Source organism: Athalia rosae, chromosome 1 (genome assembly GCF_917208135.1).
Source record: "Athalia rosae chromosome 1, iyAthRosa1.1, whole genome shotgun sequence".
Classification (NCBI taxonomy): Eukaryota; Metazoa; Arthropoda; class Insecta; order Hymenoptera; family Athaliidae; genus Athalia; species Athalia rosae.
In genome coordinates this window covers 11616005-11635408 of record NC_064026.1, presented here as the reverse complement: position 1 = coordinate 11635408, position 19404 = coordinate 11616005, and the positions used below count along the sequence as shown (strand labels likewise).

The following is a 19404-nucleotide window of genomic DNA, read 5'->3' as shown; positions in this document are numbered from 1 at the left end:
ATTCTTTCAAATATCGTTTAACCGTCTATCTTTTGGCGCAAACTTTACGCCGCAACATTTTCTAATATTTCGGGCTATTAATTCTCATTTATTTCATGATTGTTGTTATTGTATTTGTAACAACCATCGGCAAAGCGCATCTCATATTAACATAACGCACTAACTTTATGTGGGTAAAAATGAAAATTGTTCGTTGTAACAAATTATCTGTTAATTTGAAAGAAAAAAAAAGAAAAAAAAATTCGCTTTCGACGATGGGTATTATATTACCTCATACGATTTCACTATTCTATATACTTTCGGTTATCTGTGGTATGAGGTATATGTATGTAATTACATATGGCGTTAGCGATATAGATAACGCAGATATGAGCACGGATTCTGAAATTTTGTTAATACAACATAATCGATATGAAATATAACTGTACGAGACCCCTCGTGAATTCCGATTCCTTTTCGATACGTGGCAAATCCTATTGAAGTAGGATGAAAAAAACTAAGAAGAGGGAAAAAAAAAAAAAAAAAGGAAAAGATTATTGCTCAGTGACGTAGAAATTGCGTCGCGCTTGGTCGTTTCGTAATATTACTTACGTATAGAAGTGTATAGTCGCATATATGTATTCTAGTGCATATATCTAGTAAAATAGATGCACACGCATTCACGTATATGTACAGGTACATAATTATCTTGAACATAAAATGTATCGCACATCGTCACGGTGAAGCATATTATAGCCGACCGGGCTGTGCCGCCGAGGCGAGCCTCTTTTTCATCGACCAATCAGAAAGTAGAAACGTACCGCGCGCGTGTTCGCGTGTATTTTGCTCGACAGACGGTTTCTTCTGTGACGAGGGCATCGCGCAATCGATATGTAAATTTGCCCCCTTTTTTCTTCCATCCCGCGCACCCCGCTTCTCTCCTCTTCCATCGCCTTCTCCTCCGCACCTGCCGCTGAGCGTTTTTATTTGAAAAAATTTTTTCTTCCCTTTTTTTTTTTTTTCTCTATACTTCTTGCACATCTCGTGTGTCGCAGAATTCATCATCCATTGTACGTCGTCGTTGTATGTACAGTATGTACACACGCGTTTGCTCGCATTATTTACGTAGGTGAGACCGAATTTAGCCAGGTGTTTGAAATGAATTCGAGAAGGGGGTAAAAAAAAATTATCGAGTCAAATTTTCACGTGGATCGTTTACGCGCGATCTGCTTCCGTCCTGGGTTGTTTCAAGGGGTATTTTCCTCCAGACGGCATCACGTGCGTGGAAATCACGGGATTTATGTAACGTGACGTGTATAGTCTGTACGACGAACACGAGTCTATTCGGAAATATGTGTAGAACGTAACAAGCGTCGTATAAAGATCATATGCATTTTATGGCTGCGCTACTGGTAGTAATTGTATAACGGTGAATTAATTGCGGTATCAAAGTATGAAACAATAATAACATTACGAATAAATACGAAATCGGTTAACGCCCGTAATTCCAAATATTAGAAAATTATCATCACATCGACGTAACATTTCAATCTCATCCCGCACGCGTTACGTAAGTTGTTCCTCTCCTTTTTCTTTCGATTATGTACAGCAAAAAACAATCTGAGAAAGAATTTCCATACAACAAGATTCGGTATTGATCGGGTGGAAAGAAAATTTTTGCTTTCTTCATCTTTTCGTCCGCCCAAAAAAATATGTAGATGTTAAAAATATCAATTCTTTTCTCGCTGACCTTTGATCACGGAACGGAAGAGTACCCGCGTCGTAATTAATATTAATTATCCCACCGTCGGGAACTCCTGTGGTAGTTTAATATTTTTTTTTTTTTTCATTGTTCCGATTATTATCTTCGTCAGAAATTACTGTAATTTCTGCGTCTCCGATATTGCGCGAGAATCCAGCCAACACGCGCACGTGCACGCCGAAGGAAACGGTCTACGAACAATAATTTCATTGGTTCGTTCCGAAGGTGTGTCATCGAATCCTGACCTCTCATTGGTCCAAACTCAGACGAGCCTACCGCACGGAGAGCAGCTGTTACGTCGCGATCAACGACTCGACGTAGTTTCTTTTTTATTCCTTTTCTTTCCTGCTTCTCCTATTCCTTTTTTTCTTTTCTTTTCTTTTTCTTTTTTTTTTCATGGCTTAACTTCGCTTATTCCGTTTTCCCCTCACGCTTCCACGTCTATTTCCCTCTTCCCTCTCTACTCCTCCCTCGATCGGCGTCGGTACACGGTCTGTATGGCGTCGGTGCCGCGGCTCGACTATAAGCAGCTATTATAAACGCAGACTACTTCTGGCTCGAAATCCACCTCGGAGGATCGTGTCTCCGACTCGTTGCTCTCTTCTCCTTTTTTCTTTGCCTTTCTTCTTTATCGTTGTGGCTGCGTGCCGGGCGTCGCTCGCACGGTTTCGACCTCTGCGAACCAGTAGAGGTCACGAACCAAACCCCACCATAAAGAATTCGGGGTACACGGCGACACGGTTCGGTCGAGACAGGGGTCCGAGGTGCATAAATTTTTTCTTTCTTTTATCCTCACTTCGATACTTCTTGATGATTAAGGCCGTGCTGAATTTCGCTAACTGGTTTTCAAGAATTTTCTACGGAATTTGACACACCCACGGCAATATCTGACGATAGTTACATCAGATATTTTCTAAACATAGCTCGTGAGTTGCGTTAATCGTGATGAATTTTTAGAAATGTAAATACATTCTATAATGCCGTATGAATAATTCATTGTTCCAATCTTTTTTTTTCTCTCTATCTTCCTTTCTCTCTCTCAAAGAATTTTCTGACCAATCGAAAGACCCGGATATCTTGGAGGCTCGTCGTAGATCGTGGGTCAGGGTTTTTCATTCTTTTTATTTTTTTTATTTTTGATAAGTACATTTTTCGTACCATTCATATTATCTGTTGGTCTAAAGGAAGCGTGCTAGATTTTTCGTTTGTAATAACGTAATATCCGCTTCCTGTACGATGTGACTTATGTTAAAAGACTATCATTATTATTATTTTCGCTATTATTATTGGTTTTCAACTTTAATTAACGTCCTGATATGATACCGCATAGATTGGGTGACCAGAGCTGATTCAACTTTGGCGATAACAATTACCAAAAATATATTTATAATATTCTACGCACATACATATGTTCATATATTGATTTATATGAAAATTAAAAATTGAATTAATCAAATTGATATTCTACACCGTCGGCTTGAGCAGCAACGAAGTTCGTGAGAATATAACCATACGATGACGGTGATATTGATTAAAAGTATATAGAGAAAACTATGAATGTTAACTAACATAGCTCGGGATTTAAATGAAATTTTTCTTTTTCACGGTTCAACGTATCCTGAATAACAATAATAACAACAACAATAATTATAATATTAGAAGGAAAACTACGAAAGTTCAAAATGTGCGGTATTATAGGTACATATATGTTGGTGCGAATATTACCTATATGATCGTTTTAAACGTCGTCGTCGTCGTTACGATTTTATAGATATACGGATAATAGATCGGATAAAAATGATATACCAGTGACGTCATAGTTGCTAATAATTGACGTTTGTTCAATTGTTTTCTATCTAAAGTAATTGTAAACGCGGAACAAGCAAAATTGAACTTCATTCTTAGCCATATTATGCGTTTATGCTCAGAGTGCAGCGATATTATATGTTCATATATGTACATAGGTATATAGATACGCGTACATATAAATGCATAATAAATAGTTCAGATAATGTAAGTGTATTAACATATATTTATACGTATATCTATGTAATACTTTACGCATTACAGCGTCTCAAATTTTGCTTAGCTATGGTATATGCATATATACATATAACGTATGTAAGTGTAGTTGAAAAATTATGCACACGCCTGCGAACTTTCGTATATATTACAAAATATACCCCTCTGCTGACTGTTGAAAGGAAAAAAATTGAGAGAGAGAGAGAGAGAGAGAGAAAAATCAGTTTGCAGAGCTCGGGGACACGTGTAGACCACATACGATATTACACGTACCTACCTATACAATATCCAATGGAATTGAAATCGTATGCACATGAAATTTCTTTCAACATAATGCTATATGTATGTGTCAAATAATCATTGTATCCATATTTTTATAATTAAAAATCAAATGATATAAAGTTGGGAATGTCTCTGATTTTGTGCAGGCGATTCTCGGTGCATATCGTGTTATAAAGTATCGTGCAAATTTCTCGGACGGATTTTCAATAAATATTCACGCCTTTGTCGTAGTTCGGGGTCACCATTAAAACTTCATTAAGATTCAGTATGTACGTAAAAGAAAAAGGAGAATGCACTTCTGGTATAGGTGTATTATACGATCGGCGGTATACCTACGGTATCACTCCGTGCGATCAGTCGTGCGGATAATTGCAATTCAAATTATTTCCTTTATTTTTATAATTGTACTTTCCGGTCTGATTTTGTCGTTGTTTGTTTTTTTCTTATTTTATTTGTCGTTATTGTTGATACTGACCGGCGTTAAAACACCGTCACAATGCGATGACGCGATGCGATTTTTCATTTTTCTTCGTCTCGGTAAGTTTTTGTACAATTTCGTCGCATCGCGCACCCTCAAAAATTGAATCACCGATCACACGTAAGGGCGTGTAATTTATCTACGGAGGAAAACTAATGACACGGTTCTCCATCGCGCGTCTATCTTTCTCGGAATACCCGTAATTGTGATTTGATTTTTTTGTTTATTCGTTAGATTTCAATTATCTATAATCGAAGACATTGTACATAGAAAATAGGTAGAGACGGTTCATCTCAGCGTATACACCGCATACATCCAACACCATTGTAAATAATGAAAGCAAATATAATCGATAGATATCAGTGACCACGGTCCAGGTTTGTACAGTTTATCAGCATTAAACTTTATACTGTTATTGCAATTATTTGCTCCGGCGTGATGCGCGTCGTCCCTCATTTTCTGCGCTATATGTCGCACGTCCTCTCGGGCGTATATATACGTATACGTGCAGGTTGGTGTAACACGTAGATGTGCATAACACATGCGACGTGGTCTCGTTTATACTATAGGTATATACCTAACGCGTTTGCTTGACTCTAATATTACTAAGGTCTAGAACCGAACGAACCTCTTTTACGGTGAAATTTATACAAGCGAAGGAATGCGCGGTGGTGCTAAGAACGCGGAGTGTGTTGGGTGTGTGGCAAAAGCGCGAACACGATTGGAGAACGTCAGGACGCCTTTTCCGTATAAAGGATCAGCCGCGACCGGCCTCCCGCCAGTCTTTACGGTGAAACACGTGCGACAACAGTAATCTTTTTTATTATTTATCAGTTTCTTTTTCTTCGTACAACTCGACTTCGACTCCGTCATTATTTGACGACGATTACATTGCAACTGTACACGTTGAAAATTACCACGATTATAAGACCTATGAGAAATATCAGTTGATCGATTCACACCTCCGCGCGTCCACCAGTGCTTCGACGAATCCCGTATTACGAAGTTTTTCTTGTTTTTTTTGTTTTTTTGTTTTCAAAAATCTTTTACGAAAATTAAACTCGTATACAATCATTGTTATACAACGTACGAAATATTATCGTATAATTTAGAAATTTTCATCGACAAAGTTCACCGCGATATTTTCATTAAATGCCCTTCATCCAAAGATCGGTAAGATTCTATACGTAACATGTTATCTATTCACCATGCTATTGGAAAAAATCAGATAAACAAAGTTCTTTCTCTCCATCTCTCTCTCATTAATTATCGCACGATTAGTTTTGTATTTTCATCAAACTCCGCGCCTAATTGATGATCAGAGCGCACGTTTATTCGGAGTGATGAAAAAGAAGACTGACTCTGTTGACGTCAACCGCGAGTTCCGCGCGGTCTCTCTTTCGATCGATTGACTACCGGAATACAATATCCAAACTCCGCGCTGTCCCTTATCGCGACAACAAAAAAACTAAAATTTTTTTATTTATTAATTTCATTTTTTTTTTTTTTTTTATAACCCGCAACAAATTCATAATGTTTGCTCGCATAAGACTTTAAGCTTATCAATATATAACGCTATAAACAGCTTATATGGAATCTAAATAACCAAGAACATTAACCAAGTGTCATTTTTATTGTAACACAGATTCAAAATCAGATATTTTATTCATGATTTCTTTTTATCTTCCGATCGATTAATTTTTTTTTTCTCTTCTCATTACCTTGTCAAATGAATCCAAATCGACTTTTAAAGGTTTCGTTTAACGCAGGTATAATAAAATATGTAAATATTAGCGATTCGAAACGATAAAAAAAAAAAAAAGAACAAAAAACAAAAAACTCGAAATGATTGAAATTATTCAACCTTGTGCGATTATAGTTTAAACGGAACGTTTCAATTGGAAAACTGCGACGCTGAATCTACCTAATATCGTAGCTCGATCATCTTGTTAATATTTATTGTATAATCGACTCAATTGCAACTACTGTACAAATATAATTGTTACACGATCATTTTCTAACATTGAATTCTTCAATTATTTTGTAACACGGTTATTACAGTGTTATACACTACTCGTCTATAGCGTATCACGTTATCAATGAATAAAACAAACGATCGATGAAAAATCTTCCATTAGTCATTGAAAAGTTGAGGATATTTTGAACGTCGATAAACTTCGTTGGAAATAATTTTTTTTTAACCGGTGAATCTTTCGATTATTTTCAGGGCTTCAATGGGCGTCTCGCTTTCGCGATCGCGGCGGCAGCCCTTGGCTCCTCTTTTCAACATGGTTACAACACCGGCGTCGTCAATGCTCCACAACAGGTGAAACAATTATCTCCAATTATGCGTATGTATAAATTTTTTCCTCTCTCTTTTTCCGTCTTTCACCTGCGGAGACAATCGGCAGCCCGACAACGTTTCTATACATTATACGTATGTGAAACGAGAGCGGGCGTTGACATCGTCGCGTACGCGGAGGAAAAGGGCGAATGAAATCGAGAGAGAAAGAAAGAGGGGAAAAAAAATTATCAGACATCATTCAGACGTACATATAACGCGGATTTTTTACACCGTTAAAAAGTGTAGGTTACACTGCTGATACGTTATCTCGTTTTGTACGCCTCGTGGGCGCATAAAGTTTAACACGTCGTCTGCCGTATGTATACAGCTTGAAAACTAATTCTTCGATCGTTGAAAATTTTCTTGACTGAATCAATCATTTAATGACGAAGTTTGAAAAAAAAAAAAAAAACCGTCAGCTTTAAACCAAATGCGAACACAGTCGCGACCGGTTTCGCAGTATTTGTTTTACGTTATCTGCAAGGAATGCGGTGTAACGTAATTATTTGGTACTCACCGCTCATTCAATGAATTACGAATTGTCAGCCAGTCATTTTCTCGGTTCGTTCATTCCGTCTGTTCTTTGTCCTACGTCACATTCCGCGGCATGTCTGCACAACGACGGAGATGTTATACAGAGTACTTCCGAACTGGAAGGACGCCTTGCAGTCCATATCCTTTTTTATCCGTAAATTATTCAATGGCCAATAAATCGGAGGTCAATTACAAATGGACATTTTTGAACCTTTTTTGTAACCTTGTGTTTTTTTCTTTCCACCTGTTTTTCCACAGCTCATCGAGGAATGGATCACTCAGGTGTCAGAGAATCGAACTGGAACACCTCCGACACAAACACAAGTGACGTTGATATGGTCGATAGCGGTAGCTATATTCTGCGTCGGTGGAATGATCGGTGGATCATTGATCAGCGTGGTGTCCGATAGATTCGGAAGAAAGGGTGGGCTACTTTGGAACAACATCCTGGTACTTTTCGCCGTGATTTTCGAAGGTTCGGCAAAGGCCGCTGGAAGCTACGAGATGTTGATTATCGGCAGATTTTTAATCGGCATAAATTCCGGTCTGAACGCCGGTCTGACGCCGATGTACCTCGCCGAAATATCACCCGTTCACTTACGAGGCGCCGTTGGGACCGTGTATCAGCTCGTGATTACCATCTCAATTTTATGCTCGCAAATTCTCGGATTGGGAAAAGTTCTCGGCACGCCCAACCAATGGCCGTTGCTTCTTTCGCTCACCATAGTTCCCGGATTCTTCCAACTCGCGACATTGCCGATCTGCCCCGAGAGCCCGAAATATCTTCTCCTCAGCAAAGGAAAAGACCTTCAAGCGCAGCGAGGTGGGTTTTGCCGATTGAAAAACAAACGTCATCTCAGAGTTGGAATACGTTGACGGATGTAGTTTAATTTTTCCTTTTCTGTCTACCCGCAGCTTTGTCCTGGCTTCGCGGTACGATCGAAGTCCAGGATGAGATGGAGGAGATGCGATCGGAATACGAGTCGATGAAAATGGTACCGCGAGTGACTCTCAAGGAACTTTTCGTTAACTCGGCTCTTCGAATTCCCATTATTATTTCCATAGTCATTATGATCGCCCAACAATTTTCCGGCATCAATGCCGTGATGTTCTTCTCAACGAAGATATTCACCATGGCAAAACTTGAAGAAGAGGCGGCCCAGTACGCCACCCTTGGTACGGGCGCGACGAACGTCGTCATGACACTCGTATCTCTTGTCCTCGTCGAAAGAGCCGGAAGAAAAACACTGTTACTTTCTGGTTTTTGCGGAATGTTCGTCAGCACGATCATCCTCACCATATGCCTAGCATTTGTTGTGAGTATGACGCAAATTATTCAGTTTCAAATGAAAACACGCGAATTCGGAATGAATACGACGTATTAATTGGTAAATTATTATACGACAGGGTTCCGCCTCCTGGATAGCCAATCTGTCGATCGTCGTCGTCCTCGTGTTCGTCGTCTTCTTCGCAATTGGGCCGGGAAGTATCCCGTGGTTTTTGGTATCGGAATTATTTACGCAATCGGCGAGACCGGCGGCCACTTCTGTCGCTATCGCAGTTAACTGGACGGCCAATTTCATCGTTAGCATCGGATTTTTACCCCTGCAAGAAGCCATGGGCAGTTACGTGTTCCTTATATTCGCCTGTCTCCAAATGGTCTTTATCCTCTTCGTTTACAAGAAAGTACCGGAAACGAGGAACAAAACTATGGAAGAAATAAGCAGCATGTTTAGGCAGATTTCTTACCAATGAAAAATTCGTCGAGGTCAGCAGTAATGGTGATTTGCAGGGAGAAATGACCCCGTGCACGACGACCTTGGCATGAATCCAACCACATCAACGTTCGGAATCCTGCTTGCTGATGGTTCATTTTATCAGATTAACCAAACTCGTTTCGAGATTTTATTTTGCTAAAACCGATTGTCATTCATCGTTATCGACTAAAATATTTCGGGCGCTGTCTCGAGAATAATATACCGTCAGAAAGCATGGATTCCAAGAGATGGTTGCGTTGCGGTATCTGATGTTTAACGATGAAAAGAAAAACCCTAGTTCCTATTTATTTTTGAAACCGCAACTCAATTAGAAAAAAATAAAAGGAAACTGGCGTCGTAAGATGCGGTAATTTGATAAATGGAAAAACGCCATAAGGCATAGTGGTGTTTAGCGAATGACGTGGTGGTTTGGTATTTCCTCATATTGGGGGAAAACTTTGTTGTACAGCTTTGAAAGCTTTTGAAAGTTATTTTTTTAATACAATCTAGTCGCGTGAAAATACTTTTTCGGACGTTGTCTTGAGAGCGGAAACATTCGAATATGTGAAATTTAACAAATATTGTTTGTTGGAGACGATAAATTTTGGCTCTTATCATCTCGTTTGGAAACTTCGCGCTTAGTCCAGGTTCACAATAATATCAATTTTCAAAAACTTGTTGAACAGAAATGAGAACGAAAAACAGATTCGTATACGATGTCTGTATGCGTTGTTAATCAAGTTAATGTTTGTTTTTCTCCTGTGTTGTCAAAAGAAAAAAAACATCAAAAATACTATGACTTGGCAATCAATCATTAGATTGATTAGCCAAAATTCGACACTTTACAGACATCAATGTACTCAAAAATCTCTGTGTCATAATTGTAAATACAAAATATTAGTTTAGTGCTGAAATATAGATAATAGTTATATTTATGTATAGTGATAACATTAATAATAAGTAGAACGTGTATAATAAGATCATGCTACATATTTTGAGAAGACAGAAAATATTCGGTCAACATAAAAATATATGTAAGAGAAACAAATATTATTTATTCTAAAACAAATCTGTCGATAGACTCTCAGGAATCAAAACGAAAAAAAAGGAAAAAGATAATCGACGTTAATCCCGTAAAATACTTTAACTTTGCTGTTATTGTTTTCTACGATTAACCGATTCTGAAAATGGTATACATACATATTTAGTGCTCAAATATTATATAATTGTTTTCGATTTAGATGCGTTCGGGTTTAAAAATCGACTAAATTTGTTATGATGAAAAATGAGATTGATCAAAAAATTTGAAAAAAACCAGGTATTTTTTCGAAATTTATCATAGTTGTTGATTATGAATTGAAGAATTAGATCAAGAGCTTGGGCCAAAATTAGCAATTTTACTAGTCGATGTCGTTAAAAGTTGAGAATGAAAATAGGGTCGGCAGACTGCTTTTGAGCGTGATTCTACATGACAGTGGAACTGATAACTGATTCGAAAAATTATTTCTCCTAGAAATAATTTATTGCATTCGCCAAAAGAAAAAAACAAACAAAAAATAATTAAATTTTAATAAAATAAAATGACTGCGAGTCAGTCTCTAACCAATTGTTATGATGTTGAAATTTTTTTGTATGCTTACAGAATACGCCAATTTATTGATTATTGTATAAGTTTTGCAACGCAGTTATAGAATTTAGTCTAGCAAGTGTTCTTTTATATATGAGACGAGTGTCTTTAGTTATTATCAAACATATACAATTTAGAACTGACAGAAAAAAATGGCAACAATCATTACTTTGGCGCAGTAAGAAAACTGCGTGACACTTTAAGAACCGTATTACATCAGTTTCATAGTAATTGTACATCCGAATATGATAATTTGTACTGTTAAATATAACCATGACCGTTGTCAACGGTATTTCAATTCATAAAATCATTGTATTCGTACAACGCAACAATAGGAGATATCAAGAACGTCGTAAACATAGTAATTATCACAATATTTGGTGGTATCACCTGTATTGAATGAAATACACGTTGAAATGTCATTAGTTTTCGACGAGACATCAGTATGCAGTTGTACAAATAAAATATATTAAAAAAAAAGAAGAAATCAATGGTAAACTTCTCATAGTATACCTTTACACGTATCCCTATTATTCGTCTGGTACACCGAATAATCTTAGTTCGTTCGAGATACTTCTTCCTTAACGTACGTATAGTAATTGATAAGACATTCAACAAGCGCACACTTGTTCAGATACTAATAATTCTCTCGCGATGAGCGGGAATTGAGGGTTATGTGTACTTTTCGAATGATTCGCACACATATTGAAAGTAATATATTGAATCAGATATTGAAGAATTACATACCTTTTATTTCTCCGAACTCAAATGGTTTGCTGAATAGTTTTAAACTTTGATGGAAGTTCCGACTTCACAGCCCAATGCCTCGGAATTGTGTGAACGAACGTTGACTGAAACCGTTTGAAACAAATGAAAAGGAGTGCTGAATTTTGGGGCGGTAGAATTTCAAATCTTCAAATAGCCGAACAACTGTCGCGATTCGGGTAGGTACGGAAGTCACGTGGTTGCAATGGCGGGAAATCGTTGCGGTGTTTCCAACCGCTAACACTTGGTGCGCTTGGTGTCTCTAGTAATAGAACGCCGTCGGCCGAGTTTTGGCAGTAAACATATCTGGGAATAGGAAGAATTTTCCGCGATATCGTATGTGTTTGATAATAAGTAAGTGAGAAGGATACGCAGAGTGATTGTAACATTGTTTAATGAGTGATATTGGGCGCGTGGTACGCTCAAAGCGGCCACAAATGATCAGGAAACTAACAAACGAGGCTGTCACGGAGGGAAAATGTCAAACACCTCGCCAGTAATAAATGGTGAAAATACTGGGAGCGTGGATTTTCGGGAACTGCGTACAGGACCTGGAACAGCGGCTAGTGGAGTTAACGCGGCCGCAGCTCGAGCGGCATACAACATGGTTGCAGCAATGAACGAACATTTATCAACTAGTGCGAGGCAAAACGACTTCCAGAGTGTCGCCGAAGACAGCAAAGCGGGCATTTTAAGTTTCCCCTGTGACTTCGACCACATGTATGCCAGTATGACAGACGGAGGTACCCCGGCGACGTCCGCACTCGGTGTCAGCCCCCACCGTGGTAACGAAGCTCGTCACCATGACCTCACCGAGGTCAAGCACCTCAAGGAATTACTCCTGTTACATCTAGACCTGATACAACAACAATCTGAGCAAATTGTTACCAAGGATAAACTATTAGCTGCTCTCAGGCAGGAAAATGAAACGGTACAAAAACTTTGCATCGGATATGTTATAAGTAGACCGAAACCGGGATAGAAATTTACCTGCATCTTTTTTAGCTTACCACTCCATGTTGCCAAACATGCTGGGGACAACAAAGTTGTCACACACATGCTCAAAATATCATTCAATAATCACTTCGACGTCAAGGTCATGCTTTCTCGGCTTTCCGCTAGGCAGCGCTGACAAACTATGCACAAGCCTCCCGTACCTACATGTTTCACCTTTAGATTATTACGTCGTCATCGACGCTGACGTATTTCCGAGCGACGCGCCGGTTGTGCAGATTTTCCTTTGACCTACCGACAAAAATTAAGACCGGGAAATTTCAGTTTTCATTCAAACGTTGTAGAATACAAAATATTAACGTCATTATTGTCATGTGCAAGCATCAAGTTTTGTATATTAACGTATTTTGGAACAGTTTCCTTTTTTCACTATTTTGGGTACATGTGTTACAGCTAAAGTTACGTCTGGAGCGGATGGATAGGCGGGTTAATTTGCAAAAGCTGCGTTCTGATGTAACTGAGAATACGTTGGTACCTGATCACATCGGAGGATGCTCTTCTCCGGGTCTTAATTCTCCAAACGCTCCGTCAACTAGTGATCACCAGAGAAATACGGAATCGGAAAATAGTAGCCCTCAGTATAACGAAAGTTTCAAAATACGTTTGAACACAAGTGGAGGAATAACTACTGTAAAACAAGAGTCGGATGATAGTCATGTAAAAATCGAATCTAAGCACGAATCATTTCGGCAAGAATCTAGCGGTGACTTTCGACATGATTGGGAAATAAAAAAGAAACGAAAGTCCGATTCGATGACTCCGACTATCGGAAAACGCAAAAGAGGAGTTTCCTGCTCATCAACAATTAGCAACGACACCACGTCAACGATACCGGACAACAAAAGTGTGACGCATGACAATAACAAAAAGTCAGACAAAAAAGGAAAGTCTGTTACAAAAAGGGAGTCCTTTTTAACAACAGAGGAACACTATTACACCTCAATAGGTGAAGCTAATTACACCCTAAGTCTGTCAGAGCCTGCTCCTTCAGACAACAGTGCTTCTTTGGAAGTCCCAAACTGGAGGGTTAAAGTTTATACAAGTTGTTACACAATGGAGGGGACGGAAAATTTGGATGATGAAATATTTAATAAGAGACACTTGAAGCTTGAAAACGATGAGAGGCGGCGAAAACGATGGGATGTCCAAAGGATCAGGTCGGAAATAATAAATTTTGCTGCATTGCCATCAAAATATTCTTTTAGATATGACTAAGCTTCAACCGATATTGTATTCTCCCTACAGAGAACAGAGGCATATAGAGAAACTGAAGCAGCGACAAGAACGTCAAAATCATCAGGCGACATGTTACAATACCAACCATACCGGACCATGTCCAACGGTACCAGTGGAAGAAGCTGTGACCACATTATGGCCAGAACTGGACCAAATTCAGGGTCTTCAAGTTGACTCGCGACTACCTGTTACTGCATTTGGCGTACCCATTCCTACCTTCACCCCGACGTAAGTTATTTGTCATATCGTGCGGTCTATTCTGTTTCCACAGCTTTACTTTGACAGATGCACAGTTTAATTGCATATGAATCTGAAATTATTTTTAATCCTCTGACACTAGACAATTTATCTCAATTGCAGCGAATTCTCGTTACCATGGTTACATACGGTAAGGTCGAAGAATCGTCGGACAAAACGATCTACAGGTAGAAGAAAATCGTCCAGAAGATAAGTCCGTAAGAGGCTAAGCCATTTTAATTTTAACTATTATTTTAAAACGTAGCGATAGCAATGTCCTTTTGATGATTGGTTTTAACCCCGAAATGCTGAAATGCTAAAGAAGTGAAGAAATAGGGCACCAAAGATGTTTTTACTTTTAATCTTTACTTACACAATCGACAGAAAATCTGTAGAGCGTACTCGATCTTTTTTATTTGCTACAATTTTTTGCCGTTTAGATCAGCCTATTTATCGAAAAGTGGTAACTTCAATATTCAATCGGTTTTCGGCGACTTTACTATTTCATGGTCAATGCAATTGACACTTGTTATTTTAATTGCAATATTTTTTGACACGCTTCAAAGATTTTTTAGCAACAGGTATCAACCGGGATGTCATTTGTATCCTGAAAGAGTTTATAGTGAATCATTATTTTACCGTATAGAAAAAGAACAAAAAAAAAAAACCAACAACATATCATTTTTGTTCAATTTTTTGATTAAGTTATCTAGTGTATTTTTTACATGTCAGCTTTAGCTTGAGCAATCATTGCAGTATCTTGTTTTTGTTTTTTTTTTACTTTTTTTCCTCTGAACATAACTATAAATTATATGTATAAATGAATTTACCTAGGTATAATAAACTATAAACGTGAAATAAAGAAAAAGTATAATAAAATAAAATGATTATTGTGTAGAGACGATAGTATAACCTGTTGAAATACAGAAATATATCTTTTGCACCCAATTTCTGTTTTGAGATAACGTCGATATTATCTCATATTAGAATCCGATTCTCTAGATTCTGTAGCAAGTAAAGTAGATAAATCATTAGAGTATAAACCTGAAATAATAGTTTTATAAAATCAATATTTTTTCGAAAATACCTGTATTGAGTTTGACATTTTTTATAATAATATTTCAGCAAGAGCTTAAAAAAAAAAATCTGACAGATGGTCTCCAGTCTGCGACTTCCAATAACTAAAATGAATTGGTGTGAAGCGACAGTATTTTAACTAATTTGTCGTGATTGGATATATTTTTTCTTTTCAATGCTACTTCCTTACTCATTGTTGTGAATTACAATTGAAAGGAGAAAAAAAAAAAACAAAAACTAAATTCTATGGAAATAAGAACAAATACTTTAATTTTTTCTGAGCAGAATTTATGAGTGGGGTCTCAAAATGAACTTACATTAGTAGGTCTATGTAAATACACTACAATAGTTGTTGAATATAATCCTCATCCCGGAGTCAATGGCAAAGAGGTGATCAAAATTAAACTTTTTACATTGCAATTACTGTGGACAATGGCAATGAACTCAAAAGTTGGGATCTAAAGAAAAAGAATGATAGGTTGGCCTAAATGGTTGAAAACATTTTAATCAATCCAGAATTTGAGAATTAATTTTTGACAAAAATTTAATCGGTATCACAAGTATCTTTGGTATATTTTAATAAACCGTCCACTGGAGTCAAGAAGAATTCTGACTCAACTGGAAGAAAGAAAAAATAGATTTGCACGACAGAATTGAGTTACAAAATTTTTAAACTAATCCCGAGGTGAGATCGATCTCGATTCACCGCCTGTCATTGATTATCATATTAATCAGCCAAACTCAGATAAGTACGTAAGTTTTGATTCACGTTCCGGACCAACCCGGCTATAATATGTAAATAGTGCAAAGTATAATAAGAAGAACAAAAGAGCATAAATGCAAATACGTCCTTTGGTTTTGTGTATAAATTGACGAAAGAAAAAGTTTTTTTATTATTATATTTTTTATTTGTTTAAATATCAAATATATAAAACCAAGATCAATAAATATAATAAATCGACACATTTCACGTGTAACAATATATGGTGTGTAAATTTGAAAATTAATTATATCGAAGAAAATGTTTTAAAATATAACGTCTAATTTGAATAAACTAAAATGAAACGAAATAAATGCTTATGAGTTACCTGAATTTGAATGACAGTTTTTATCAATGGGAGAAATAAAATTAGTCTATTATAGTTAGTGAGGTTTCCATACGTCAGTTTAGAAAACATTATGTCTCACGTAATGGGCTAAATCAACTTTCCTGAAAAGTCATCTACCACTATACATCAACATTGCTAATATACACATTCATCATAAATTGCTACCTCTGCAATAAATTATACCTTAGAAACATTTTCGATGTACGATTGATGGTCCAGATTCATCGTATTCTTGCTTTGAAATCCACATCTGTTGGAACGTGCTCAAGCTAGCAAGAATGGATCCTCCAATCCATACCGAATACTTTCTTTCCGGTGGTGCAATTATTTTTATTTTCATTGTGGATGGAGCTAGGGCAGTAATCTCCTTTTGCATTCTGTCAGCAATTCCTGGATACATTGTTGTACCTCCAGATAGTACAGAGTTTGCATATAGATCTTTACGAATATCTACGTCACATTTCATAATGGAATTGTAAGTTGTCTCATGAATACCGCACGATTCCATTCCCAGGAAACTTGGCTGGAACATTGCCTCTGGACAACGGAATCTTTCGTTTCCAATCGTGATGACCTGTAAAATGATATCAGATTCGTGCAGCTGTATTTGTGAAAATTTATTCATGGCTATCCACTTTTCTTTACCTGTCCATCTGGTAATTCGTAACTTTTTTCTAATGCGCTAGAACCGGCAGCTGTTGCCATTTCCTGTTGAAAGTCTAAAGCTACATAGCAAAGTTTCTCTTTTATATCCCTAACTATTTCTCTCTCAGCTGTTGTCGTGAAAGAATATCCTCTTTCGGTCAGAATTTTCATAAGATAATCCGTCAAATCTCGACCAGCTAAGTCCAGACGTAAAATTGCGTGTGGTAGAGCATATCCTGTAAATTGTTGTGAGTGTATTAAATAGTAAATTAGAATTCAATGAGATTTTAACAGCAGCCGTCGGAACTCATTTGGCAAGAAAAACTTACCCTCGTAAATAGGAACTGTATGCGATACTCCATCACCACTGTCCAAAACTATACCAGTGGTCCTCCCCGATGCATAGAGGGATAAAACAGCTTGGATAGCGACGTACATGGCTGGTGAATTGAAAGTTTCAAACATAATCTGTGTCATTTTTTCACGATTTGCTTTTGGATTCAATGGAGCTTCAGTGAGGAGCACAGGATGCTCTTCTGGGGCAATTCTAAGTTCATTGTAAAATGTATGATGCCATATTTTTTCCATATCATCCCAGTTAGTTACTATTCCGTGTTCAATGGGGTATTTTACAGTCAGTACACCTCTTTTACTTTGGGCTTCATCTCCCACGTAACTATCTTTTTGTCCCATACCTACCATTATCCCCTGAAAAAGAAATCAAATAACTCGAGTGATCAGAGAAAAATCTTCTTCATTTGTTACAAAACGTAAAAATTTGATTGTGGAAAAATAATCATCTAACGTTAACAGTACCTGATATCTAGGTCTTCCAACAATAGAAGGAAAAACAGCTCGTGGGGCGTCATCTCCAGCAAATCCTGCCTTGCACATGCCTGACCCATTGTCAACAACTAGTGCAGCTACGTCGTCGTCACACATGTTAGCACACTGAAATATTTCCAACAACAATTCTAGTTTTCCAACTCTTAAGACTGTAATAGTCAAGATGTGTACGTCTATTAACTTACGGAGTGTTCAAGTAGAGCTAATAAAACAGACTGACTAGACAGTACACGATCCTTGTGGTACGTTAGTCTCTTGAGGAGTGCAGAACTGAAGTTGAGGTAGGAGTTTTATACAAACTCCCTACTCCTTCAGTCCTCCTGCCGTCTAAGCAGGCCTCATCGTACCTGCTATATGCTCCAAATATCAAGATCGTCATTTTTAATACATTCATATGTTAAATGATTATTTAACACAAATGGAAGGTGTTGTGTATCTCCTCAATCTTCCAAAATCTTGTCTAGTAATTTACAAGAGTTGCATACTTATCACACAGATTCTACATCGGTTATCATTAATTTGAATCTAAAATTGAGACTTCTGTGCTATTTAAAACAATCACGAACTTTCTATGGTTGATTGACAGCATGGGATTTACTTGGAGTGGACATCCTTGTATCAAGTTATAGAACATTGAAACTTAAGTAATAAAGTATGTGTAACTCTGGCGGAAAATTGATTTGAATTCGTATCATTGAAAAAATTGTGAAATTCTATCAATGCCAATTAGTTAATTACATTATTATATCCTATTCATTGAACGTACAAATTCTCTGACAACCAGAGCATGAGAGCGATTTTCTCTCCTACCTCAGTGTAGTAGTAAGTGCGAAGAGAAATTACTCTGATTCACTTGAAGTATTCAAGATAAAGTATTACAGGAGTAAAATTATTCCAACAATTTTCTGCCCTGTTGTTTTTTATTCAAATTCATCTAGTACCAGAAAAAACATGCAGTCAAAGGTTGTAAACATCAATGAAAGATAAATAAAGCTCTAGATGTAAATCATAACAGCTGTGGTGAGCATTCACTAGCTAATTGATGGCTACCTTTAGGATTGACCATGAATCAGGTGGACCTAGTGCTAGCTTATAAAGGAGAACTATCTCGGAGGACGACAAGAATAAGTTTTATTAGAGAGCTACCATATATGGGCAACATTGGCGAGTCATAGTTGTATTTGCTCTTGTGGACTCCATGTATGTATTTCTCTGGGTTAAATTGGTTTTAAGTTCTGGACTATGTCTAAAAACGTAAGACCTTGACCTGCAATCATTCCATGTACATAGTACTGAGCTATGTCGCTAAAGATTATGTTAAATTGGTGATTCACTATGTGTCTGTTTACAATTTGTTAATTTTTAGTCATTGAGAACATATTATGACATTGAGAGTAGAATTGTATCCAAGTTTCATTACGTTCAACTAATGAAGACCAAAAGCAATCTTTAGCTTTCTCTGAATAAAAGTTTCCCATAGGGAAAGGGCTATTTAATTCTCTGTTCACTAAATAGCATTTGTATCTAAAGCGATAGAAAAGTTTTATTTGAGCAACATATCGTACAACTGCTGAGTGAACTTGCAGGGAGCACTGTTCCATAGACTGACCATCAAGAGGAGCATTATTATAATCACTGTATTACATTAATTAATTACCTATTTGGCTAGTTACATTAATTAGACCATGAA

The 19404-nt window shown here is 37.3% G+C and overlaps 4 protein-coding genes across 13 annotated transcripts in view; 2 read left to right on the top strand and 2 right to left on the bottom strand.

Annotated features, from left to right (window-relative positions):
* The window catches only part of LOC105687186 (solute carrier family 2, facilitated glucose transporter member 1-like), a 30851-nt gene extending 19579 nt beyond the window's left edge, over positions 1-11272 (top strand). For 8 of the 9 annotated variants that reach the window (XM_048655767.1, XM_048655720.1, XM_012402620.2 and 5 more), the window contains 4 exons: positions 6751-6849; positions 7660-8224; positions 8317-8717; positions 8809-11272. In XM_048655767.1, the coding sequence (XP_048511724.1) occupies positions 6751-6849; positions 7660-8224; positions 8317-8717; positions 8809-9156 (1413 nt within the window). In that variant the 3' untranslated portion in view covers positions 9157-11272. Of the gene's footprint in view, positions 1-5288; positions 5697-6750; positions 6850-7659; positions 8225-8316; positions 8718-8808 lie in introns of those variants that run through there. The other variant, XM_012402624.2, reaches the window with a different exon arrangement.
* LOC105687050 (tRNA-dihydrouridine(47) synthase [NAD(P)(+)]-like) overlaps positions 1-11652 on the bottom strand; it is a 34005-nt gene extending 22353 nt beyond the window's left edge. Inside the window, exon 1 of one of the 2 annotated variants that reach the window (XM_048655235.1) lies at positions 11533-11652. The gene's annotated coding sequence lies outside the window, so the exon portion shown is untranslated. Of the gene's footprint in view, positions 1-7384; positions 7606-11532 lie in introns of those variants that run through there. The other variant, XM_048655200.1, reaches the window with a different exon arrangement.
* Positions 11653-11793: 141 nt separating this feature from the next.
* LOC105687006 (male-specific lethal 1 homolog) lies at positions 11794-15082 on the top strand. Its single transcript, XM_012402310.3, has 4 exons — positions 11794-12481; positions 12958-13721; positions 13810-14028; positions 14161-15082. Exons 1-4 carry the CDS (start codon positions 12029-12031, stop codon positions 14249-14251), a joined length of 1527 nt encoding a protein of 508 aa, XP_012257733.2. The 5' UTR covers positions 11794-12028; the 3' UTR covers positions 14252-15082.
* Positions 15083-15999: 917 nt separating this feature from the next.
* On the bottom strand, positions 16000-19084 carry LOC105687061 (actin, clone 403-like). The gene is made up of 5 exons (XM_048656257.1): positions 17900-19084; positions 17685-17819; positions 17198-17576; positions 16869-17104; positions 16000-16797 (listed from the first exon to the last, which is right to left on the bottom strand). The coding sequence occupies exons 2-5, from the start codon at positions 17808-17810 to the stop codon at positions 16408-16410; spliced, it is 1131 nt and encodes a 376-aa protein (XP_048512214.1). The 5' UTR covers positions 17811-17819; positions 17900-19084; the 3' UTR covers positions 16000-16407.
* Between the last annotated feature and the right edge of the window lie 320 nt (positions 19085-19404).